Consider the following 27,055-nt stretch of genomic DNA (forward strand, 5'->3'; position numbering starts at 1 on the left):
CTCTGTCACGTTGGGAAGGGTCTTCTGTGGGGAGGGTGCCACGAAATACCCCTTACAGTACATGCCCTGGTGGAGACGAAACCTTGGGGGTTGGCTGAGTTAGGAGAAGAACACTTATAATGTCAAGTGAGGGAGACTTTGTCACCGAGACGAGTCCTCTCTAGCTTGGGGGGGGGGGGGGGGCTGCACCCGCCGGTTCCTGGTGTCCTTGTGTTCTGCTGCTGGAGGGATGGATGCTTGTGGGGGTGGGCGTTGCATAATTGCAATTGTAAATCAGGGAGTGGGAAGAGACAAAACCCAAGAATATTCCCACAGTAGATGTATTTTCTCAAATATATAGGCTATCAGGTCATATTAATTACTATGCACGTTTCCTAAAAGAATTTATTGTTTGACTTCTTAGTGCATAAAATAATTTTGCTTTGTGTTAAATTTAAATTTAATCATATATTTTAGTTGGAACAAGCCTTTCTTGGGTATAGTTGTACAATACACAGACTGTAGTTGTGCAGTGTACAGAATGTAGTTACATGGTTGACATATATATCTATACATGTGTCTTAGGGCTCTGATTTTACTTTTGCTTCCTGAGAATTGAATGAAAAATCTAAGGACTACACAATATAACTTTATAATAGAGGATTTTAATCAGTTTTTACATTCATCTTTAAAACCTCTACATCCTCCGTTTAGAACCTTTAGAATTCTCTAAAAGCAGCTTCCTGCTGGATGATAGGACTTGAGAAGAATGTAGTCTTGAACTTCTGATGATTTCTCCTCCAATAACACATCAAGTGACAGTACCTACTGTGGAAAACTTTGAAAAAGAATTGGTTTGTAGTTGCTGTGTAGCGTGGTTTTAGCAGGCAATGGGGTAAGGAGGGACCTCACTGTAGTTTCAGGCTGACAGTGCTGCATATCTCAAATGAAGGAAGCAGGACAGGCACCAGTGAGGATTTAGGAAAAGAAATGGAAATCTCTGAGGAGTAATCAATGTCACCAGCAGCAGTGGAAACGTTGGGATCTGGTGATATAACAGGATTGAAAATCAAACTGTGAAGTTAGCATAACCTACCAGGTGTTTTGGGGAAGATGGGGCATTTGCTGTAACTTTATTGCCTAGCTGGAGGTGTGTCTGGCCAAACTGAAACTAAGAGATGTTTAAATCTTTGGATTCAGTCAGGAGGAACTAGATGCAGGAATGTCTAAACTCTGGCATGTTTTTATACTCCACGTGTTTTTTGAAGCTTATTTCTGGAAATTTGTGATGAGAACTTAGATTTGTTTCTTCAGTGAAAGGGAAGATTTGAACTCAGTTTTTCATAAGATACTAACTCAGGTTATTTCATAAGATTTGAGGCAAATTTTTCATGACTGTGTATAATAGCCCCCTTATTGGTAGTTTTCTAGTGTTTCCTGATTGTTGGTATTCCCAGCTATTCTTCTAGGCCACCCCCCTTTTTCTGCAAGTCCAGAAGAAGTGCTGATTATTTTTTGTGGGCTGCATTTTTGGTGCTGTCCTTGGATGAAGTAGTGGCTTAAAATGGACCATGTTTACTTGGCAAAACAGATGTGAACGCTAGAATTCTTTACTTTGGTGCCTGTTGTCAACAGGAGCAGTTACTGAGAGGGATCTATTGGCATCATACCTGTGGTGGAAGACATCCATTTAGAGGTAGCAAGAATTTCATATGTACACCTCAAAGCTGCATGGATGTCCTAGAATCCCAGTGTTCCCTTAGAAGTATAGGGCACTTTTATCCCCACTTCACTGTAGAGGAGCACACAATGCAATTGCCTGTTTAATTTTTTAGTACTGCCCTTCAGAAAGCAGCAGTGATGATGGCCAAATGACATTCTAGGCCATTGTGACTTGTCAATGGGGGTGCTGTCAAAATAATGCACTTTTTTTCTTTGGCTAATGTACTGCAACAATAACACAAGATTTCTAAGGGAGAGTCCTTTTCAGAATATTTTTTACTTTAAAAATAATTTAGAGTAGATGTTCTGATTTTATGCTGAACTATTTGTGCAGTAGTTGACACAGTGTTTTCTTGCATCTGGATCTCTAACTGTACTTCAGATGTGCTTTAGGCTTTTTTCTCTCACTAAAAAGGAAATTCACTCTTGAAATAGTTAAAAAAATTGCCTCTTAGTCTTGTAATATTCCTCTGTTATTGTTGTATTTTTCTGTATGCCTGTGAGATGTGAGACGTGAGAATACAGGCTGCATATGAGGGAAAAAGGTTAGAGACAGAATTTTCTCAAGTCCATAATTCTTAATTTTGCCCATCTCCTGCATGCTGCTACCAAATGAAAGGCCGCTTAACAAGCATAGGAAGTGTTAATTAAGGTTTTCCAGTCTTTTCTTTAAACTTGAGTTTAATTTTCACTGAAAACCACAACTTTTCAGGTTTTGTGGAAAGAGGAAGGACTTGTTCTTAGAATATGAACTGTTTGTGAAAAAAGTGTATTTTCTGATGTTTCTGTCAGTTGACATGTTGGCAGTTGTCAAGTTCCTCCTGAAAATGATGGGACAAAAATGTTTGGGCTTTATTGATAGAACGCTGAATGTAAGTACACAGTACAATGGTGTAAACTGTTTTAATGTTGCTCCTACTTGTGTGAATGGTGTGAAGCAGAGTAAATGTCTCAAGGCCTCCACATGCCACCTCTACATCAGATGACTGCAGTGATTTCTCCTACTACCTTTTCTTTTAATATATCAGTATAATTGATCCCAGCCATTCTTTTTAAATGTTTATATGTGCTAGTTCTTCTGCACAATAAACCACATATTCATGTTTCTTGGAGCAGCTGTCCAGTTTTTCATAACTCATGACAGTAATTGATGGCGTTCTTTATTCCAGCTTTATTTGTATTTTTGAACTTTCAGGGAACTTTTATCCCTACCTCTGTAGCACATCACCAATTTATTTTGTAAAATCTATATATAGTGACTGTAGGATACTATACTCATACTTTGTTTTCTTTCATTTTTGGGGAGGAAATCTCTTGCTCTTTCATGTTGCAGTTCAGATTTTTCTGGTCTTTATGCTGGGATTGGGTGCCTGTTACGTTTTCTAGGTTTTTCTTTTCTAGAGTTTTGCTGATGTACTCAATGACAAATAAGATTCTGGTCAGACTAAGAATTAATGTTTTCTCCTATGAACTGGATTTATAAAAGTATAATTATTTGCTAGGATGTATTTTTCTTGTTAAGAGACTAGATGGTATGCAGCAAGTCAAACCTTCTTGGAAAAAGAAAATTCTTTTGACAGATTTTTCCCAGAATTGTAGTTTAGTTAGTCCTTCTGGTTTAAGGAACAGCTTCCCATCTGGAAGACCTCTAAAATAGCTCATAATCACTACCTGATAATTTTCTAAAGAAAAAACCCCCCAACCAACAGAATTACTTTCTACCCAGGTTTTATACTGAACTACTCTGCATCTCCTTTAGACTTTCTCATATGTAGAGAGATATATATCTATATGCACAAACATATGGCACTGGTGTCCTTTGGCCAGAATAAAGCAGTGCCTGGATTTACTGATCTACTGATTTATTTGTTGTGTTTTAAATGCTTGTGTTATGAAAGTAGAGGATGAATGAGGGAGAGAGGAATGGGACACATTCTATATTTCCTATTGTTCTTGTGCCCTTTTGTCTCTTCATTTTGCCTCCTGCCCCCTCTTCACCTTCTCCCCTCCTCCCTGCCATTAAGAGCTGGTGCGCATGTCTTAGCTGTGTTTCTCTGTCCCAAGATTGTTGCTTGCTTTTAACCAACAAGATAATATTTCTAGTCTCTTGTATTCTACTTGGTGCTTTGCAGCCAGTTATACTGGTTGCCACCTTCTTCCCTGTTTCTCACAGAGTTTTCATAAATGCTTTCTTTATTGTTGCCCTTCAGGGTATATCGTGTGATGTTCTGTAGTTCAAGAGCTGAATATTCTATTTAAATATCTAGAAACAGAAATCATTAAAATGTCTGACTCATTAGGATTTTTCTATGATTCAAAGAATTGTGGTGTTGATACTATCACTTGAACACCGGACCTAGCATGTGTACTGTTACAGTGTTTGTGAAGGAGTGGGAGGTGCTTTGAACAGGGTATTTGGTGATGACATTCCTGAGGTTGACATATTTTTCTTACTGTAAATAGGTTTTGTCTTAAGCTGCCTTAGTGTTAAGTGTGATTTGGTCTCATAGCATGTTTGTCAGAATTGGATAATACGAAAATAGTTTTAAAACTACAACATGCTTATTTATTTGATCTCCTTTGCCTCTCAAGTACTCCAGATAATCTGTTATTTGACAGTGACATTGGTTTTGATCAGTTTATGGCTGTTTGTCATTGTTTCATTAACTCTTCTCAAGCACTCACAATGCCTTGGTGTTAATGGTGCTGTTGGAACCCTTTAGGTATGTTTTTTTTTTTTTCTTCTTCTTTCTCATTTTAGCAGGTGTTACTCTTTTGATGAGCAGGTGGAAGTGTTCTCTTTATGGGCATCTCCAGGCAGGGGTGTACTGCATGCTTTCTCTTTTCTTGCTGTTATTAAAAAGTTCAGTCCCTTTGCTTTTCTGTTTAGTACATCTTTTGTTATGCAGCTCTTTGACCGAGAGACTCAGCTAAAGGTTATGCTTTTTATTTTTCAGGGCTCTGCGTATATTATAAACATACTGTGCATGGGTTTTTTTGGTGGCAAGAAGGGGATGATTGCAGCAACTTATTCTTGAATGCTGCTTTTAAGGCTGCATATGACCTGTTCAGAGAGGAAAAAAATTTGAAACAAAGAAGCAAAATGAATGATTTATTACTTTAATACCTACCTGCAAAATATTTTTTCCTCTTTGATTTGTCTCAGCACATGCTTGTTCAGTAATGAAATATTTTCTGCTTTTCTGCAAGATATTAGCTCTGTCTTTCTGCTTTCTAGTGTCTAACCAGCAGAGAGAGTGAAAAAGAAGAGTTTTGATCTTGTAGGCCAGTTTTGCAGATGTTATTTACCTGTTCTCATTTGAATTTTTTGCTTTTTTTTCTCCATGTTCATGAATTGTGCCTTTCATTTGCTGTGAACATCTTTGTTTTTCCTAAACACACAAACTTTACAGCTTCTTGACTATTTACTGTAGCAAACTGCATGGTCTTTATTGTAGTTAATGCACCTTTCCTTACTGATTGTGGATGCTTTTTGTATTCATATAATTGCTACATCTGTGAAATAGTTCTTTGATGTATAAATGTGTGCACCCTTGTGCCTTCTCTTCACCTTGCTTCCCTTGTTTAGCATCAATCCATATGACCTGTGTGCTTTTACAAGTACTTTAAATTTTTTGCTTTTACTTAGATAGTTGGCAATTACAAGTCTGTTTTGACTCAGGAGTTCCCTCACTGGTCATTCACTTTAATTTTTATTATTTTTATGTATCACAGAATTGCATCTCCTAATATGAAGGTTTTTTTTTTTTTCAGATCACTGTTCTTCCACTGTTAAGATTTCTCATTCTTTTCTGTCCATGCCCTCCTTCCTTCCCCTTTTTTGTATTTGTTTCTAGAAAGTGTTGTGGGATAACGTCGTTTCCATAAGTTCTCAATGATCTGCTGTTCTTCAAAGCTTCCTTTTTTTTTTTTTCCCCTTTTCCTCCTCCTCCATATGGAATACATTGTCTATATTTAACACTACACCACCAGCTATTCTTCAGCTCATCTTCTACTTTTATAGTACCCTTGGCTGTCATGTAGAGTCAACTTGTTACTTCAATCTTGCAGCAAAATTCCCTATAACTTTACAGTGAAGGATTTACATGCTGCAGCCACCCAGCCTTGCCGCAGTGTGTGTGTGGTTATATTTTCCTGTGTTATGTTCAGTGTTGGCTCTATTGCAAGCTTGCAGCCAAGTTGTGTTTTGAGAATTGCCAGGAGTCTGGGGGGCTAGATAGCTGGGAATGCTAGAGACCAGGGAAAGGCTAGGACTGCTTGTAAAGGACAACAAATGGTAGTAAAAGGAGGTTGAAAGTGCTGGAAGAAATCACAGGGTGTTACTGAGTGATTTGAGACTGTGTGAGAGAGAACTAAGGGCAAAATATGGTGGTGTTATGTAATTTGAGATTTTGTTGCCTCCTGTCCCTATGTACATTCACAAAGATGCAAGAGAAGCTGCCCCAACAGCTCTTACAGTACTCAGCTCTTGGAATTTCAGTGTTCTGCTGCTACCTGGGAAGTGCTACTATATGCTCCCAGAATCATCTTGACTTCAGAATTCTGCTTTTCATGATGTTATTCATTGGCTGATGAGTGGTACAATTTAGAAACTGAGTATTTCATGTGGGTGAAGGATTGGTTTATAATTAGAGAACAATGTGGCATCCTATAGGCAATAAGGGGCATGTGTTTGCATGCTGACTGTTTTTTGAGGGAAGGTAAACTTTCCTGTATTCTTTGTCTGTTTCTACTTTAGCAAAGGAAGTGGTTTGAAGAGTGAATTGGTCCCATGCTGCTTTGAATTTAGAAAACATTTGTGGGAAACTGATAAAGACAAAAATTATCATAACTTTATTCATCTTATATGATAGTTGATTAAAATTTTGTTGCTGCACATTAAGTATTTTATTTTCATTGGAATATAGTTTTCTTTTTAATAATTTATTCTGTCTGCTCACTTGTGTGAAAATTTGCTTGGGTTCTTTCTCCCCCAAACAAATAAATAACTTTTGTCTTTCTTTTAGCAAACTGAAAAAGCTAAGTGAAGATAGTTTAACTAAGCAGCCTGAAGAAGTCTTTGATGTTCTGGAGAAGCTTGGTGAAGGGTAAGTACAGCTATTTACAGGGGCACAGCATCAGAGGGAAACAATACGTAAAGCGTATGTTGGAATATTAAGTTACAGAGAGAGTGACTGTAAATGTCATAAGGAATGCCTCTATAGGCAAGCTTTACTTCTAAAGCAAATGCATGCATCAGTAATTTTCCACACTTTCCCTAATATATTTATGCATTTTTGATGTCTGTTGTTTGTTAACACAGCAAATGTACTTGCACCTGTAATGGAATTAGAAACTCTAAATCTTGACAAAGGTGCGTTCTTCAGTCTTTCCTGAGGTCCTGGTAGGATTGATCTTTTTGCAGCCTGAAAAACCCTCAAACTTCTGCATGAGCATATGGCTTCTGTGACTTTTTGTGCATAATGGAAATCAGGGGCAGTTTGTCTTGTTTTTTAAAAAAATTGCCTCTTATTTTTAGGTCTTATGGTAGCGTGTTTAAAGCAATACACAAAGAATCTGGACAAGTTGTAGCAATTAAACAGGTCCCCGTGGAGTCAGATCTTCAAGAAATAATTAAAGAAATCTCTATAATGCAGCAATGTGACAGGTAGGTATGACATTCCTGTTCCCATTTTAAGAGTCTATGTGAAAATGTATTTGTACTTGTGAAAATAGCTAAAATATAAGCACCAAAAACTTTTTTATGGAAAAGTAAATTGTCCAACATAGGCTTTTTAATTAAAGGAACCACTTTGTAAGCCTCCTCTTCTCCTTAGTTTGGGTTGAAGGAAGTACAAATAGTGTACGTAACAGAAACTGTTGAAAGAGTAAATACTGGCCTCTGTTTAGAATTCTCCATGCTTGCTTCACTTTGCTTGCACTGTTAAGGCAAAAGGTTACTGTTTCCTTTAAATGTCTTAGGCTTTGTGAAATTCTGAGTTACCTGTATCAGAAGATTGATAAAGATGTTTCTAGCAGAAAATTCATGGCTAGCAGTTAACTGCCAGAACAGTATCTCTTGGCTGCCTTTTTCATGCAGGAACATACCTTTTAAAAAGTGAACAATCATGTAATAGTGCTGGTGGACTGTTACCTTAGACTTGTTCACAAATGCTGTATCTTACGATTGCAGGTCTTGTAGAAATGGAAGCCTTGATGCAAGGATGCAGAAATTACTTCGCATTTTCTGTCTGTTGAGTTTTGGGCTGCAACTTCAAAATCAGATTTATTAGCATTAGTCTTTAGGCAAATATGAACAGTGTTTTGAGATTGTACAGCACTTGATGTTTTGAAAAATCACCTTATCCTGATTGATAATAACACCCAGTTGTTGCTGGGAATACTAGCATACTATAAGTGTGGTAAGAGATGGTCACAAAAATCAGTGGGTTTTGTTTAAAAGTAATACAGCCTTCCTCACTTCACGAGTTTATAAGGAGCCAGATCAGTATGTCGTGCTTGTAAATGATAGACATTTAGACTAGTTAGGAGGAGACTGACCCACCTTTCCTTCTGAAAAGGCAAATTCATTTAGTGCTAATAGTTGCTTTTAAATGAAATAGGTTTTTGATAGTGTTGACCTGTCTTTTCGTAAAGTTAGTATCATGTTGCAGGAGGCAACCATAACTCCTCTCTTCTTCTTCTATCAGTTGTCGATATAAAGAATGTTGCGGCCAGAAATGCTGATCCTAAAATACAGTTCTTTGCTCCAAAACAAAATGGTGTTTATTCCACCCCGCAATGTAGGTGTTCTGATGAGAAACCACTGTCTGAAATCTCAGTATTGCACTTCCTCACTTTGTGGGAGATAGATTACAATCAAACTGTAGCCTTCTTTGTTTAAGTTCCTGCAAAACACCCCACCTCAAACTTTCAGTCTTTTATTTCCGTAAATACACCATCTAATAACTTCTGAAGGATGATCCTTTTTATGTTTACTACATCTGTTTCTGCCTTTCTTTTGCAAGTGACTCCAAGGAAGCATTATGTCAAGTGACAAACTGATGAGTAGCAAGGCAGTATGTTCTGTTCGTGACAATACTATCACTTCACATGGGACACTTTAGTATGAAAACGCATTTGCAAATCCAGAAGGCTTCCAACCAACATTAAATTCTCTTTAATATGAAAGTCTAGCTCTATGCTTGAAATAAATTGATGCTTGCAAAACTGGGAAAACATGGGCGAGTTTCCATGTTATTTTGCTCAGGAGAGAAGAAAACAAGGCAGTCTTTTTAAGAAGAGAAACATTCAAGAGAGGCATTAGAGGAGGGAAAAACAAAGCTTTCTATCAGATGACTGATGTTTGGGAAAACTGTCTTTATTTGAAGATTGCTGAAAACTTACATACATAGTAGTGCCTTTATAATTTTATTAAGTAACCAGAATTTATTCTAACCAGGCACTGGTCAAGCTAATTACAGATTTAAAATGTATTTGGTTGCACTTGCTCTTTGGGTGTGTCAAACCGTAGTTTTTAACAACAGGTGTGCTGGTGATTTTTTTTTTCTTCTACTAAGAATTCATCTATTTACCTAACATTTTTTTTTCCATCTAGTCCTTATGTTGTCAAGTACTATGGCAGCTACTTTAAGAACACAGATCTATGGATTGTTATGGAATATTGTGGAGCTGGCTCTGTTTCAGACATAATTAGACTGCGTAATAAAACGGTGAGTTGTTGTTTTTTTTTTTTTTAAAGTAATTTTAAGAAGTAGCACTTCTTAAAATCAACTTGTGAATTAAGATTAGAAAGCTGAATAAAAGTTGGAGTTACAAGACAAGATCTTGGCTGATGCCAAGGGGCCTATCTGTGCCTTGGTTCCCAGGAAGCAAGCTCATGCAGTTGCTGACTGTCTTTGTGCATTCCTCTGTGGAATGATCACCAGCAGAAGCAAATGCATTTTGAAATACGAAGATCTTGGGAATTTCTTGGAAATTACTGCTATGTAGAAGGCAAAACTGTGGCTTCTTTCCCCTACACCCTTCCACCTTACAGTCTTGTCAGCAGCCACTTAGTAGCTGCATAGTTTGGAAACAGGCAAAAAACTGTCTCACTCTCACTCAGTAGCTGGGGAGCATGAGAAGTAACTGGCATTACTCAAGGAATGAGAAGGGGAAGAGATGAAAATTAAGGAATGTGCAAGGGAACCAAAATGAGGGTTGTATGGAAGTGTCTTAATGGACTTATAACAGCAATAATACAATGGAAGCCTGTAGGAAGCAGGTTTTGTTAGTTCTAATTAAGAAACAGCTTCTCTGAAGAGTGTTTTTTGTAGGTGTCAAACAACCTGGAATTCCTTTGAGTCCATTGTTTCAGTATTGGGCTGTAACGTGAGGTATTCTTTTTACCAACAAATACTCTGAGGTGACACTGCTTGCTGGGCTTCACATTTTGTAAATACTCCCTGAAATGTTCCTTGCACCTTACTTGGGAGCAGAGGGGGAAAGTAAAGGAGAGAAAAGGCCTAGAAAACAAGACATAAAGGAAAATGGAATCAGGTTTATTAGGAAGTGGAGGCGATGTCAAGACTAAAGGTAGCCCCTTTGGCAAAGGTGGCTTGTATCAGGGCTCCTGCAATGTTGAACTGATGGCTAGGGAGAAGCCAAAACCAATGTGAGCTTGCTGGAGTTCTGCAATCTCCAAAATTGATGTTCTTGCAGTTGTGTATTATCCAAGGATTAGTAGCTCCAATAAGAAATGGCACAAGCTAGTTCAGAATTTAAAAAACCAAAACAAACCATAGCCCATTTAAAACAGAATTTAGAAAAAAAAGGAGCAAACTTCTTGTTTGCGCATTGACAGAAAATGCTTGATTTTTATTTTAAAAAAGGTGTACATGTGAATGTGCGTGTACTTACGTAAAATCAGGTTATCTAGTTTTTCTTACATCTATTGTAGGATATTGACATAGCAGATATATTAAAGATTTGAGGGGAAGAGATATTGGAGTCTTGGAGCAAATGCATACTTATGATCAGACAAACTACCTGTTCTACTGCTGTTTGTGGTTAAAGTCTATATGATTAAATAGCATGAATTGTATGAAACAGAATAATCACTCGATGCAGGGGCTTTGAGGTTCAGTCTGGACCGGGCATAGACGGACGGAGACGAGAGATCTCTGAAGTCAGATCTTGGAACATGCGGTTTATTGCAAAGGGCGTGGGTGTAGGGGCACTGCTTAGAGCTGCCAGCTGCAACTCTGAGCAGGCCCAGGAGAGCAAGAGAGTAAGTAAAGAAAGAGAGAGAGAGGAATGCGAGTGAAGAAGAAGTAGTGAGAGAGAGTGTAGTAAGAGTGTCTGAAGTTCTGGTTACAATACAATAAATCATCTTCTGTACTGAATATTCTAATTGTCACTAACCAATCTAATACAAGATACAAATCCTATAGCATTTACATACAGCCTATAAGAGTTCTTATATTACCATAGAGTGTTACATCTTAACTTCTAAAAACTACTCTTTGGACCCCTTCTGCTGAGCTAGTAGGGTCTGCTCTGACCCTTGGACCTGCCTGCAAGCAGAGGGTATTGTTCAATCAAGAGGGGATTACCTTCAGTCGGCCATACCATTGTTTTCCAGTTGTTCAGTAACTAAGATTTGGTATTTCAAAAATGGCTTTCATTTCGATGTCGCCTGTAGTTTTCATGTTCCCAAAATCTTTTGTCAGGCAATCATATTTATAAGGCTTTCCTGTTTCATCTTCCCCAACAACTCGATACATAGATACTGGTGATAAAGCTTTTGTAAAGGCAAGTCATGGCATGCATGGCTAGTAGAGTTCTGTAAAGGAGTTGGTAAGGATGCAATTAATGCTGGCTGGTGTAAAGTTGGTTGGATGTGCTGAAATGTTTATGGACAGACTTCCACACCAGAGGCTCTTCAAGCTAGTACAGCTGTAATTTGGAGTAAATGGGAAGTTCTTTCACAGGTGGGTAATTGTTTTAAATACAAAAAAGAGGGTGTAGGTGGTTATTTTTGGCCTACTCCATGGGTCTATGCTATCCTGTTTCAGAAAGAGGGTAGAAATACTGGTGAGAGAGGTTATGTTCCTAGTGGTTGAAACTGGGAAAGACTTGAAAGGCTTTGTGGTACTGAGAGAATCAGTACAAGTAAATGTGAAGAAATACATTTGGCTTGGTGGGGAAGGCAAAGTCTTTATATTCAGGTTCATGAGCACTTCAGCTTAACTTTTAGAAATAGTTGAATAAGTAAAGTGGTTGTCAGAGATTACAGTGGTACCAGGGACACCGCAGAACTGTGAAAGTTAAAGGAGGTAGCAAGGGTGATCAGAAGTAAAGACTACTTCTCTAGAAGCAGATACAAAGTGCATTTGGGTATTTCTGTGATGAGAAGAGGTACCTGGAGAGAGAGACATGGTGAAAGGTGAAAGGTTTTGAAAACCATGAGTAAAGAAGAGTAAGATACATGGGTATCTCACTGTTTATTACAAAACAAGAGATCACTTGTGGTAGGTGATGCAAAGCAAAAATTTTTTCTTTGCACATGATGATGAGGGTCACTGTATAGTTACAAAAGTTCTTGTAGATGCTGAGAGTTGATTTTCAAAAGGCAGCTAAATAAGACCAGGAAAAAATGACTGTGACTGCACTCAAGTGTGTAATGACTAGAGCAGGAAGTCCATGTGCTTCAGATCTCTGGGGAGGTGAAGCAGACAACTATCACAGTTTACTTGGCATGTACTTACATTCAGGCAGGCTACCAGGCTAGACAGAATTCTCATTCTGGTGTAGAATAGGGAGTGTTGTAGCGCCTGTGACAAAAAAATAAGCAAAGTAAATGTCTCCATTTCTCCCTTGCTATGCCTCTGTCTTGCAAGTTTTGGAAGATTTAGGCAGAGTCTTTGGACTTGTTTGAATTCTCTTGCTCTTTGTGGAACAGTGGCCTGATCACCCAGACTGTGTGTGATGGGAAGCTTGTGACTCTTATTACCGGAATGAAGCTGCTTGAAGTACTCGAGCATTCTGTTGATGGCCTTACATTTTATTTATTTATTTATTCATTAAATGGAAATAGGAAATGGTTTTATGAGAAGAAAATAAGTATCTTCACTTGCAAACAAGGAGAGAGTTGTTCCTTATTTTGTCAGAATAGTTACTGAATACAGTCAGGCACATAGAGTTATGTGTTCTGTAACTTTCCTAAATTGTCAAATGAAGATTGTGGCTGGGCCAAGGAAAAGTTTATTTCCTGCTTCTTCATATTTAAGGAAAAGAAATTGAGAAAGTTGAAGTAAGAACCCTTTAATTCAGTGGCTATTAAGATTATCATTTGGATTTGATCTTAAAGGTCTCTTCCAACCTAAATGATTCTATGATCATTATTAAATTAAGTCATAGGAAAAGGTGGATTTCTCCTCCTGTTTGGGGAGGAAACATGAATATGTATTTGCCCTTGTTGCTCGTATCTATGAATTTGTTGATCATCTTTTTCTGTTTTTGTGGTTCTACTTTTTCAAAAGTTGTGTTTGTCTAGAAAGTGAACAACACTGGGCTTTGCTCTAATGGACCAAACCCAAGGGAAACAGAATTCAGAGTTAGGGTAGTTTTTAGTGACTGTTTGGAGCCTATTCATATAGAGAAGTTTTCAGCTTGATAAGAGCAGGTTTTTGTCCAAGAGGCCTAAGACACTAATTTGAAGTTAAATGGACCCCTGGAATTCTGCCTGGAGTCTTCTAGTGTGCCAGGCAGATCAGCAGCACTTCAGCAAATTCACGATGCTTGTTAGCTCATCTGGGGTGTGGTATTCATCACTCCTGGGCAACAGAGCTTAGATCTAGTTTTGTCTACTTTTCTCAGAAATTGGTTTGGGAGGTACATGTATCTTGTGCAGTCAAACTGTGGGTTGCTGCCAGGAAGGGCAGTTCTGCTGTTGTCCTCCAACCTGAATGATTTGTTCCTCCTGCCTTTTCTGTGCCTCAGATGCAGTGATTGTCTGTGGCTGTAGGGTGATCTTTGATAAGCTTGATGATATGATGGGGGAACTTCCTCTCTAGTCTGTCCTCCCCACCCCCTCATGAGCTAACTCTGGACTTATTATGGCAGCACAGTGGCTTGATCTGATGCAAGAGAGGCATTAGGAATGAGCAGTGCGGAAAGGGAAGGAAGAGAAGGTATGAGACCGACTTTCAGTGTCAATAGAATGAGGTAATTACAGTGTGAAGCAACACTCTAAGCCTTACTGGCTGCTCTTAACATAAGGGAGAATATTTACACATAACCAACCTTGTCTCTCTAATGGTAATTAAGAATGCACTTGCTCATCCACTGATCATGATTAACTGAGTCATTCTAATCCTGACTCTTTGGGGACCAAGTTCAGTTGGCTGAAATATACCAGGTAGTGGCTATGTTGTAGGTTTATGAGACAAACCTGTCTTATTTGGGTCAGTATTGTAAGTGACAAGTGTAGGATTGGAGAGCTGCGCAGGTAGTGTGCAGTTGGGTCCAGAGATTCTGCATTTTGTATCTAAAATTACTTCCTTTACATGCCAGTTTATCAGTTATGTATATAGTGCTTCATGTACTCTTAATGATTAGCTTCTGCCACAATTTCTTAGCTAAGTAATATTTTCATGTCTTTAAGCTCCACTAATTCAAGTGAATACTGTATCCAAGTCTCTGGATGTTGTATTTAAATGTCTTACTGAATTCGCTTTCTCTGTATGTTACCATGGGGATCCAGGGTACATCTTTTGTTATCCAGGCTAAAGGCATTTTGCTCGTAAAGATGTTTTGCAGATTTAAGCAGTCATGTTTCTCAGTAATTTCACAGTTAAAATAGTCTCGATTTGTAGGTCTTTGCTGCACTAAAGTACATGTGATTATCAGCTGTAAAGTGGCTATCTAGGGCCAAGTACCTCTTATATTTTTTGTTTAAGTAGTGTCTATTGCAGTATAACTTCCTCAGTTGAGCCCACATGGAGTAATTAATAGCCAGGCTGTCCATACACAAAGATTGAAATTCCTTCTATGCTGGCTCACTTGCTTATCTGATCTTGGTGACCATGGACAAGTCCATCCTGGATGTGCTGCTGACCATGTTCTGTCAGTGGGCCTTCCAGGTGGTGAATTGACTCAATGGGCTAATCAGCTGTGTTATTATTCAGAAGACTGATCTTTAGGCCAACATTTTTAAATTACTTTTCTCTGCAGCCAGGCTGAGGAAAAGGAGGAAAGAACTTGATCACAAACGTCCTGGTTGCCTTATTCTGTGTTTAGCCTTACAAAGCAGGGTAGCTTATACTAGCTTCTGCAATGTAACACAGAGATTACTCAGTGCTTGTCTAATAGAATCCTTACCGTGGTTCTGAGTGATTGACTGTTACATAAATACTGGGAATTATTTTTCCTTAGTTCTTTAGGGTAGCATTTTAAGTTCCTTAAAAAATGGGTTGTACTGTCTGACTCTCAGGATAGTAGACCTTTCTTTCAGCCTTTCATTAAACTGTATTCATCTGCTTGGAAATTTGCTCTTGAAAATTACTGTTCTTCCCTGAGTTGAAAAAACTTTATGTGCCAGAAATAAGACGTGTGTTATGTGTTGGCTAATTTTTATTAAAGCAAAGGAAGCTTGAGCTACACTGGTATTCACCCATTTCCAAAATAACTATGTATATATTACATGCAAATACAGTGGGGAAGTTTCAAAATGAAGATTGGCTATGCAGCATCCTCTGGTAAATGTGCTTTGGGATACACTTACTGTCCTCTCTTCCCCCTTTTTCTACAGTGTTAGCAGATCATGCTCACTCAGTGAGGAATAATATGCTATTAAATTATACATCCTCTGAAGTCCGGTGTTTATTTATAAAATACTATAACAATTGCTCTGAAGACAGAATTATCTCTTCCCAAACTTTATCTGACCTTTCTCTTTTCATTAAAAGAAATACTGTTGTTACCTAGTGACATGAACATCTTCAAGTCACTTCTAGGGAGAATTAGCTTCCTGGATAATTTCTATAGTTTCCTTACTTAGATTACCCAATGCAGGTGCATAAAACATTGGAGTTCATTTTGTGGGCAGTTTTAAGTTGCTCAAACAATAAAATGACCATGTAAACACAGAATATAAAGAAATTTACAATAAAATCTTGCAATAAAAGGTAGCTGTTTAAATGAATGTTTAATCAGGTCAGTCATCTATTGGTATCCTGTATACAGCTTGTATCGCAAAACACAGAAAATCTTATTCCTGTTGTAATAAAGGGTGGAAGTTTAGCCTTATTGCCTTCTCACACTGCTCTTTCCCCTCAAAAGAACTCCATCATTGTTTGCCTTGGAGAGCCAGAAATATCAGCTGAATTTTTAATGTATTTCCAGTTTGAGTCAAACTCTCTGCATATAAAGTTATCATCTGGGCAATAAAATTTGTCTCCATTCAAGGAATTAAGCCAAGTTTCATTATGGTCTTCCACATATATTTTAGTTTACAATAAAAGAATCTTTATAAATTTTAGATGGGTTTATTGCTATATATTATTGTGGTGAGGAAGTGGAGGAAATGTAGAAAAACTGCAGGTGAAAGGTTACTCTTTTGAATTTGGATGTTTATTTTAGAGGTGGTAAGGAAGGAGGTGAACAGTGTGCCACTAATTTGGAATAAGTGATAATTTTAATTTGAAAGGGACCTCTGGAAGTCAGCTAGGTGAATCTACTCTTCCAAGGAAGGAAGTCCAGTTAGTGTTTAGGACCTTGTTCAGATCAGTGTTAACAATCTGAAAGGTGAGAGACTCAACAGTCACTTTCTCCAGCTCTGTGAACTTAGTTATTCTTGTATGTTCAGTGAGGATTGTTTTGGTTTGTTCTAGCCCCTCTAGTCCAGTTCTAGCTGGACTCTCCAATTTGTCAGCCTATCTTTTGTAGCAGCCTGGAACTGGGCACAGTGTTCCAGATTTGGCTTCACAAGTGCTAAATAAAGGGGAATATTTACTTGACCTGACTGTGCTTTCCTAATGAAGGCCAGTGTATGGTTAGGCTGTATTGCTGATGTTGCTGACTGATGTTCAGCTTGTCTTCTGGAGCCACCCAGAACCTTTCCTGCAGGAGTGCTCGCTGCCACATTGATTGTCAGTCCATACTGGTCATGACATGGGGTTCTCCTCTCCTGGTGTGGGACTCTGTTGACTTTGTTGAGCTACTAGATTTGTTGTCAGGCTTATTCTTCGAGCTTTTAGAGATCCCTCTACATGGCAGCCCTGCCCTGTCTTTTAGTGTATTGACTGTTTCCACCCTGTTTCATGTCATCCACAAACCATGATGGGGTGTGTTCTTGCTTGTTGTTCAGGTTGTTGACCAAGATGTTGGGAGTATTCACCCTATGATCAGTCTCTGAGAACACTGCTTCTGTCTGGCTCTTGGTTACATTATGAACCACTGCTGAGCCTGGCAGTCCAGCTGGTTGTTCTTCTACATCTTCACCATGATTCCCCAGGTTTAGCTAAAAATATCTATTGAAGACTGCCAACAGCCTTTGTAAAGTCAAACAAAATGACATCCTCGTCTTTCTCTTCATCCTCATAGGAAGGTGACCAGGTTAAATTGGCATGATTTCCTTCTGGTCAGCTTATGCTGCCTGTTTCCAGTCACCTTTTTATCTTTTGTGTGTCTAAAAATTAGATTCTCTGTGGATTCACCCCATAATATCCTGGGGCCTGAAGATGAGCTGATCAGCATGTGGTTCCTCTTGCCCATTTTGAAGATGACACCCTGGTTGCTGTAACCTTTTAAAGTTGATGAATAGTCGTCTTGAGTTGACATTAGCCAGCTCCTTGGCACCTTTGGATGTGTTTTATCTGCTCCCATGGACTTGTATTTGTCCAATTTACAGGAGTAATTCCTAACTTGTCCCATTTTCCTACTAGGCAGAGACAACTGAGATCCAGAGAAACCCTACTAAAGGCTGATGCAAGGAACATGGTTGGGAGATTTCTGCATAGTTTGTCAATAGATTGAGCACTCAACACAAAATCTTTCTTACGTTTCCTTTCCCCTTTTTCTCTGCGTATAGACCAATTGTAGACAATCTTCTTGCTGTTCTGTTTCACTGTCCAGATTCAAGTCTGCCCTATTTTTGGCCTTTGTAATTCAACTCCTTTATATCCACGCAGTGCTCATTTATTTATCATTAGTAGTCTGTTCCTGCTCTTTGTATGCCATGTTTTTTGCACTTTAGCTCGGTTAGGAGTTCTTAGTTCATTCAAGATGGGTTCCTGCTGTGTTTACTTACCTTGCACGTCAGGAAGGACTGTTTTCATACTTTGAGGAGGTTGCCCTTTATGCTCAACCAGCTCTTTGTTCACTTGTAAGATTGTCCAAGGTCTCTCTTGGTGATGCTGTCAGAACCAGTGGGGATGTTATGAACAGGCGTGTAGTTTGTGAGCCAAGTGATCTATTTGCAGATGTGCTCTATTGCAATGGTGAGGTTGGTTTTAAACAGTGACAAGTTGGATAAGTGCTTCCTGTCAGAAAGGCATACAGTTGTATTGTTTTAGCAGACCTGTGGTAAGGGCTTCCAGGGAAGTTCTTGACTTTATTCACAGTTCTTAACCTTATTCTTGTCAGAAGAGGACTTTGAAAAACCAAACTGACTACATTGGTGCTGATCACCGCTGTGTGTAGACGTGTCAATGTATGTACTGCTGAATCATAGTTAAAATCTGCACTTACTACAGTGCTAAAGAGGTTCTGTACTTTTCTTCATTGCTTCTAAGGTTGTGCTCAACATTTGGTTCAGTACTTCATAGATATCTTACAGGAAGCTGGAACATGGTAATGAAGGGCTGAGGAGTCTGACTTCCATATTCTGATCAGTTTTTGATCTCCCTGTGCCTATGTATTAATGTTAGCTAATGTTAAGCATGGGAGACACCTGAGATTTCCCAAAATCGTTTTTCATATGAGCCACTAGATATGTTTTAGATAATTTTGTGTTGCTGCTAGGCTATAGTAATTTTCAAACTACAGATAGTGCTAACACATTTCTTCTATCTTTAATTATCCAGTACAAAAATGCTAATTTAAGGAAGAGAGAAGATATGGTCTCTTGCATATTATATTCAAGAAATATTATGAAAGTTATGTTACTGGGATTATGTAGTGAAAAACAAATCTTAAAAAATACCAACACTGATCATCACCTATACAGTGAATATTTGTTGTTATGTTTATTGCAACATATTTTCTGTATTATTTTATGTGCAGCATGACTTGGGCTCAGTAATAACAACTCTTGCCGCCTCTCTTATGATCTTATGCCTAAGTTGTTATACTCTAGTAGCACTGGTAATTCTCTTATGGTAGTGAGTTCTTACTCTGTCCATTACTGTAATGTTGAGGTGTCTCCTTAGTTATAGGATTAAGTAGAGATTATCTGAAAGTCTTAGACCAAACCTTCTTTTCATAAGTAATGTCATGATTTGGTACTTTACTCCAAGACAGAGGCTGTGATTTTGTTTGAAGAGCACTGTCTTCACACATAGCCTACAGATCTGCTTTAAAAAAGAAGTCTGAAGTGTAGTTGCCCTGAAAGGGAGGCTCAAGGAAAGCGATTTCAGGACCGTGTAGTTTGTAACAGGTAGTGGGAACTAGAATCTAAGATTGGCTTCAGGCTAGAACTGTATCTATAACAAATCTTTTTCTCTCTGAAGATTTCTGCCTTAATTCCCAAGTTAGATGTCAAGTATTACAAATGGCAAGGGTATTGTGGTAACTGTCATTCTTCTCGCCTCCTTATTTGCCCATCTCTCCTGCACCTCGGGTTTTTTGTTAGTCCAGCCTTGTTTTCATGTAAATGAAGAATAGGAGAGGTGTGAGATTCTGATAGGATGTAATGTTTGAGCTTCATAGCTTCTGGTGGAAGAATGGCTCCTTTATTTGTCATGAGAGTGGACCTACCCGATGTGCTCAGCCTAATCAGAGTGTTTAGATGCAGTAATCTGATACTTCCTGAAAGCATCAGACTTAATGTGCATGTATTAGTGTAAAAAGAGCAGCTGGGAATGGACTTAAGCAGTTAAAACAATTCAGCTGACCCAGACCCCTTTAGAGGGGCCTCAGGAAGGAGAATGACTGCGCAGAGAACCTGTAGATGAGTTGTCCCAACAGCTGCATGGGTTAGGTAGTGTGTGATGAACTTGAATGTACCTCTCAGTCCCCCTTGTGTGTGGCATTCATAGTCGGCTAGATATAAATATGTGAATTAGCTGGTCTCCTAATAGATGTGGAACACTGGAATTTGCTGCTTTGCTCCAGATTTTGATTTTAAAGATTGGCTTTGTGTCTAATGTATTTTATGTAGGCTGTAGAGTTGTTCACCTTTATTATTCACATTCTTTTTGATATATAATCTGCATGTGGTTTTGATGGTGAAGCATTAGAAACTGCTCTATGGCTGAATCATATTTAGAGGGTAGCACCAACCCATCAAAGGGACAGCATACAGGATTAGAACTAGCCAAAGATACCAAACCGATCAGTGTTCCACAAGGTTTAAGTGAGGATCTTGACACGAATGGAAATCAGAAACAAAGCAGAAAGATTATGACTGTGAAATTATACTAAGGTACAACGTATAGAGCTGTGCTGATGAAAGAAGGATGGCGTGCGTTTAAAAGCTCAGAATAAAGTAGACCAACTCTTCTACAGGAAAGATACTGCCCATACAGATTGATCAGGAATAGTATAGTGTAAGAACCATACATCTAGATCAGATTAGCACCACTGACTGGAACATAATTTTATATTAATACGAATTAGTTTTGTTTCTTTTAATGGTTCTGTGTCGTGATTTTCAATGGCATTGCTTGTATGTCAATATCCAGCTACCTCTAGAACCAGAGAGTACTGGCCATTGAGTAGATGGCGAGTTGTGTGCTGTGACAAAGCATGTAATGGTCTGGTTCTGTACTTAGCTGTTTGTATGTTGAAAGTCACTTGTAGGGACATACACACTATACTACCTACATAGTGACTTTTCACCATGCTTATGAAGACAGATTATGATTTAGAGTAAAGAAGGGAGGATACATAATTAGGAAGCATTTTTGATGTGGATTTTAGGAGTTTATTTGTGGTTTTGTGAATAAATGAGTAGTTGTAGGAGCTTTGGATCTGTTTTTATGCACTTTGGTCCCATGTTGCTTCCAACAATTGGTAGGCTAAAAAATGTGTCTGCTTGCATTTTTTTTCCCCAAATTCCATCAGGTTTGCATTAGTTTACATGTCAGCTAGCCTCTATGATGTAAAGACGAACTATATGTTATTTTTTGTCACGTTTAAAAAAAAATTTCAATATTTCCCAACAAAATAGTTTTTTTCCTATCTGGTAAATATGAAGACATAAGGTGTTGATGCATTTAGGTAATCTGTATTCAGGAATATGTCTGTATGTCCTTTTTATGCAAGTTTAGAATGATGGAATACATTATAAAATCCAGATGGGGTTAACTGCTATGCTCATCACAGGGAGAAAACCAGAATAGAACAGAAAACAATATTTCAGTTAGAAGCGTCCTACAGTGGTTATCTGGTCCTACTGCCTGATCAGTTCAGGGCTGACCAAAAGCACGTTATTAAGGGCTTTGTCCAAATGCCTTTTACACAGTGACAGGCTTGGGGCATCCACCACCTGTAGGAAGCCTGTTCCAGTGTTTGACCACTCTCAATAAAGAAATGCTTCCTAATGTCCAGTTTACACTTCCCCTGGTGCAGCCTTGAACCATTCCCACATGTCCTATCCCTGAATACCAGAGGGAAGAGCTCAGCATATCCCTCTCCTTGTCCCCTCCTCAGGAAGCTGTAGAGATCTGTGAGGTCACCCCTCAGCCTCCTTTTCTCCAAATAAAGCAAGCCCAAAGTCCTCAGTCCCTTCAAACAGGACACTGCCTCCAGCCCCTTTCACCACCTTTGCTGTCCTCCTCTGGACACATTCACATCCTTTGCCCTCATTCTTCAGCTGAGGGGCCCAGAGCAGCACCCAGAGCTCAAGGTGAGGCCGCACCAAGGCTGTACAGAGGGACAGTCACCTCTGTGACCGGCTGGTGATGCTGAGTTTGATGCACCCCAGGAAGGGGTTTGTCCTCTGGGCTGTCAGGGCACACTGCTGACTCCTACTGAGCCTGCTGCTGACCAGCACACCCAGATCCCTTCCTGCAGGGCTGCTCCCGAGCCATTTCTCTCCCGGTTTATGCTTGTCCCTGTATCTCTCCATTCCAGGCATAGAATCTGTCATTCAGGCTTGTTCAGTTTCATCCTGTTAATCATTGCCCAGTGCTCCATTCTCTCCAAATCCCTCTGCAAGGCTTTTTGTTCAAACAGCATCTCCCACTTCGGTATCCTCGGAGAACTTTGCTAATGGTGCATTCAATTCCTGCATGCAGATCATTGATAAAAATAGTAAATAGAACTGGCCCTAGAATTGTGGGTATGTCACTCGTGATAGGTCACCAGCCACATGTAGCCCCATTCACTACAACCCTTTGAGCCCTGCCCTTCAGCCTCCAGATCACTGTGCATATGGTCATCTGGCAGAAGAATGCTGTGAGTAACAGTATCATAAGCCTTACTTAAGTAAAATCTAGTATCCACCACTTACTTTTCATTCACTGCGTTATCATAGAAGGGTATCAAATTAAACAGGACTTTCCCTCTGTGAACCCATGTTGACAGTGCTTGGTGATTTCATTGTTCTTTCAAAGCCTTGCAGTAGTACCTAGTGTGATGTTTTCCATTAGTTTTGCAGAAACTGAGATTAGACGAACAGATATGTTGATTCCTGGGTCTTCCTTCATGCCCTTTTTGTAAATTGGAATAACCCTGCCTGGCTTTCAGTCAGCACGGACCTCAGCCACTAATTTTTCAAGAACTAAAGCTAGTGATTTTACCTCCTTAGGAACACATACCTGCTTTTTGTTCAGACAGTTCAGACATACTTGCAGTTTAAGACATGACTTAGTTATTCCTTAGTAAGTTATATTTTTTTATATATATATATAAATAATATATTAAGATATATTTTGGAATTTTTTTATTTTGGGGTGGTATTCAAAATTTAAATGTAGACAAGTCAGCTAAAACAAGCCACTCCATGATTTATTCAAATTGGTGTAAAATGCACCTAATTTTGTTGTATGGAGTTGTAAATTATACTAGTACAGAATCATTGAATGGTTGATGTTGGAAAGGACCTCTGGAGGTCATCTGGCCCAACCAGCCTGCTAAAGAAGGGCCGTCTCGAGTTGGCTGCACAGGGCCATGTCTGCATGGTCTCCAAGGAGGGAGACTCCACAATCTCCCTGGGTAACCTGTTCCAGTGCTTAGTCATGCTCACACTAAAAAGTTTCCTGCTGTTCAGAGGGAACCTCCTGTGTTTCAGAGTGTGCCCATTGCCTGTGCTCCTGTCACTGGGCACCGCTGAAAAGAGCCTGACTTCATTTTCTTTGCACCTTCCCTTCAGTTATTTGCATACATTAAAAAAATTCCCCATGAGCTTTATCTTCTCCAGGCTGAACAGTCCCAGCTCTCTCGGCCTGTCCTCATGGGAGAGATGTTCCAGTCCCTTGATCATCTTTGTGGTCCTTTGTTGAACTCTCTCTGGTGTGTCCATGTCTCTTGTACTGAGGAGCCCAGAGGTGGACCCAGCACTCCAGGTGTGGCCTCTGCAATGTGGAGCAGAAGGGAAGGATCATTCACCTCCCTGCACCTCCTGGCAACTTTGTCTAATGCAGCCAGGATACCATTTGCTTTTTGGCAGGCAGTGTACAAAATACTTAAATACCATGAACGTGTCCAAAAACATCTGCACAAGATGGTTCTGGTCTACAGGAACAACATAAGTGGAACTTTTTTTACAATGCTTAGTGCATCCAGTAAGGGAAGAAATGGTGTATGTATGGCTCAGCTGCTATACTGCATAGTTCCATAATGTTTCTGGGTTTAGAAGTATTCATGTGGAGAACATCGTATTTATGTGCTTTCACTTTTATGCATAGATGCTATGTGTTCTGCAAAAAGTTCAAATTGCACAAAAATAATGAAATTAATGATTTTGAAATACTTCCTAAAATACTTTTTTTTGTAGTCATTGCATAATAAAGTTCAATATGGCAGTGCATTATTTTCTGAAAAGGTAATTTTGTCTAGGGAAGGTGAGTGCACTTTCTTGGCTTCTTGAGTAAGGCTGGAAATTCATTGCATGCTTCTAAATATTATTAGGTATTAAAGCCCAACATTTTGTCTCAGTATTATTGTGCACATACTTGGCCATGTTTAGCAATAGTATAAGCAGGAGTAATTTTAGTTGACTGCATCATGTTATATAGATGATGGTTATATGGAGCACAAGTGGATGAATCTAGGATGTCTGGAGTTGGGATTGATGTGTCTTGGAACTGCGTGTATCTGTTCTCCCTTCTTTTGTTCTGTGCTTCCCTGTAACTGCTGTTCGTGATAAACATGACTCATGCCCACTGCCTACTTAGAGGTGATGCTCACTTCTCTGGGCTTTTCTGACCACTCTGTGTATTTGGATGTGTAAATGCTTGGTTCTTCTGTAACATTTAGCTGTGCTAGAGCTTTGCTTTGCTGAGGGTCCCCAGATAGGGCATCAGGCTGCAATACTCCAGAACTCTCTTCTGGTTTGCTGGATTCTTGCTCCATAGCTTCTGTGCTAGCTTTTGGTTCCAGTATTCTCTTAAGCTCTCCTTTTGAGAGCCAGATTTTGCCATGCAGCTACAAAACCACTTCTCCATCTAGAGCTGATGATCCAAAGGTCTCCGTGTGGGTAATTTTTCAAGAACTAAGGTAGGGATTTACCTCCTTAGGAAACACAACATATTGAAGAGAGACCTCTGCTGTGTCCTCTAAGCACCATTTTTCATAATACTTGTTTCTAGACGAAAGTGGGCAGTAAGTCGTATGCTCGTCTTGCTACACATTTGTCAGTGCTTGGGATCATTTTCTGTTGCATGTTCAGGATTAACTGCATGGAAGTCTTTGGAGATTCAGGACATTGTATTGTTTTGGATATTGAGTGGATTTGGCAAAACTTGGGCAGAAAGTGTTAAACTCAGCAGGTCTTAAACCATTCATGATACAGTGTTTGTTAATAGCCAGAGTTTAAATTGCCTGTGTGAGTCTGCAGATAATCAGTTTTAGTGATTCACCATAGAATTTTTAGCTCACATAATGAGGATTGTCTCTTTCTCCAAATATCATTTCGACCATACTTCAGTTTATCTTACAGTTGATTTAATGTCCCTTCTTGCTTGACTCCAGATCAGGTAGACTCCATGGCACAATGCCAGGAAAGTTGTCTTATTTGAACAGGGTTTGCAGTTCTTCTGAAATACAGTCCTTTGAAGCAGCACAGCAGTCAGCATAAAGTAGCGCAAATAAAGGCTTTGAGCAGTGTGCTGCTAAATAAAAACACTTAAAGATCTCAGAGATAAATGGTGGGCATGGAATGCATAATGCACAGCAGAGGCGGTAACTGCTTGGCTTGGAGCTAATACCACCATCAGTTTCATCCTCTGCTTGCATAGGAAAAGGTTTATAAAATCTCTGGAACTCTTCCGGTATATCAACACATGCAGTTTTTTGAAAGCAATGCCAATCTGAGCAGCAGCTACTTAGCTTTGTCCTTCTTCACTATGCCATGAGTTGAATCCAGGAGCTGTTTTGTTGGAAAAATAATTTGGCAGAAAGGTTTGTTTTTAACTAGGGTTTGTTACAGTTGTTCAGTGGAAGGGCTGACACAGAGTGTGAATTACTGCTGTAGGTTGCAGGGAAAGGAGGACTGGAGCTTGGCACTGTTGTTTAAATAAATGTATGTGTAACTGTGCTCTTGGGCTCCACACCCAGGTTTTATGAGATTGGATAGAAGCTGCAATGGGGAAGTGGTTCGTTTTGTTAAATAAATAAAACTTGCTGTGAGCAGCTCAAGTGCAGATGATCTTGCTGACTAATAATATTTTTTCCTTGTTGTTGATTTGCTCTTTTGGCTTAGAGTGATCGTGAGTGGGTTTTTTGTTTCTTACAGGCTTTTGGTGGTGGTTGTTTTTTGGAGGGAGGTGTGGATGTCTACCAATTTCAGAACTGAAACTGGAAGGAATTGCCATTGCTTAATTTAATTTCTGTGTAGGATTGGAAAAGTAGAGAAAGGGGGAAAATGCAACCCAGCATTGCAGCCAAATTAGAGTGTTCATCTTCAGTTTTGCCATTTCTTGCATTTCTGAGAATGTGTCAAGTTCATTTGTTTAGTTCTTATATTAAAGCATCAGTGTCCTGTAATTAACTGGCATTTCAGTTGTATGGATAATTTCTTTGTATTTCCTTGAGAAATTGCATCACATGGAATGAATTATGTGTGTGCTTTTGCTTTTATTTGAGAACAAATGCTGATGAAAATCTGAGGAGTTCTCAAGGGGGTCTGGTGTGTGAAAAAGAGACTCTTGCTGTTTCTCTGATAACACTTGTTCAGGAGCTTGAGTGTTCCTATTGTGTTGATAGAAAGCAATGAGGATAAACAGCTGCTAACTGATGACTTACTTAAGAGTCTGTGTTGTTTATGAAGCAAATAAAAGAAAATATGTCTCAGTTTTTTTACTGTGTTGTGTTTTCTTTGGTAATGAAATGTTTGTCAGCTTGTTGCCAGTTGACTTGCACTTACTGTATAATTTGTGATGGCGTATGACTCTGCAGTATATTAGAGCTAAGAGAAGCATTTTGGCCTACCAAGTCTATACCATGTTTTTTTTCTTTATAGTTGGCATTTAATAATTGATTTTTTATTCATTTTTTTAACTTCAGTTTTAAAGTTTTTCTGGTCTGCTAAAAAAAAATCAAACATTGTGCTCTTTATAATAATCACTATGAAATGATCATGTTTTAAATAGGTCAAATATATGGACTGTATGTGTATACCTGAAAATGGTTTTATGTTTTTTTGCAGCTAACAGAAGATGAAATTGCAACTATTTTGAAATCTACTCTTAAAGGACTTGAATACTTGCACTTTATGAGGAAAATACATAGAGATATAAAAGCTGGAAACATCCTTCTTAACACCGAGGGACATGCAAAATTAGCTGATTTTGGTGTGGCTGGCCAGTTAACAGTAAGTAACTGTGGAAAGATCATTTAAAAATGCTTTAGTGCTCCTAGCCTTGTTCTTCAACGTTTGTCTTCTGCCTTGAATTTTATGTCTGAGAGGTGTCACTGTCACTAGTGGTAGTGGCAGAACTAGCGTTCTTTATCACAGTGAGTATTT

The 27,055-nt window shown here is 39.0% G+C and overlaps 1 protein-coding gene across 1 annotated transcript in view; it reads left to right on the forward strand.

The window, feature by feature from the left end:
- The window catches only part of STK3 (serine/threonine kinase 3), a 146,784-nt gene that overhangs the window by 15,233 nt on the left and 104,496 nt on the right, over window positions 1-27,055 (forward strand). The window contains exons 4-7 of the mRNA XM_017730288.1: window positions 6,630-6,809; window positions 7,241-7,369; window positions 9,320-9,434; window positions 26,738-26,902. Of these exons, the coding sequence (XP_017585777.1) occupies window positions 6,630-6,809; window positions 7,241-7,369; window positions 9,320-9,434; window positions 26,738-26,902 (589 nt within the window). The remainder of the gene's footprint in view (window positions 1-6,629; window positions 6,810-7,240; window positions 7,370-9,319; window positions 9,435-26,737; window positions 26,903-27,055) is intronic.

This window comes from Corvus brachyrhynchos, unplaced genomic scaffold (assembly GCF_000691975.1).
Source record: "Corvus brachyrhynchos isolate BGI_N302 unplaced genomic scaffold, ASM69197v1 scaffold302, whole genome shotgun sequence".
Classification (NCBI taxonomy): domain Eukaryota; kingdom Metazoa; phylum Chordata; class Aves; order Passeriformes; family Corvidae; genus Corvus; species Corvus brachyrhynchos.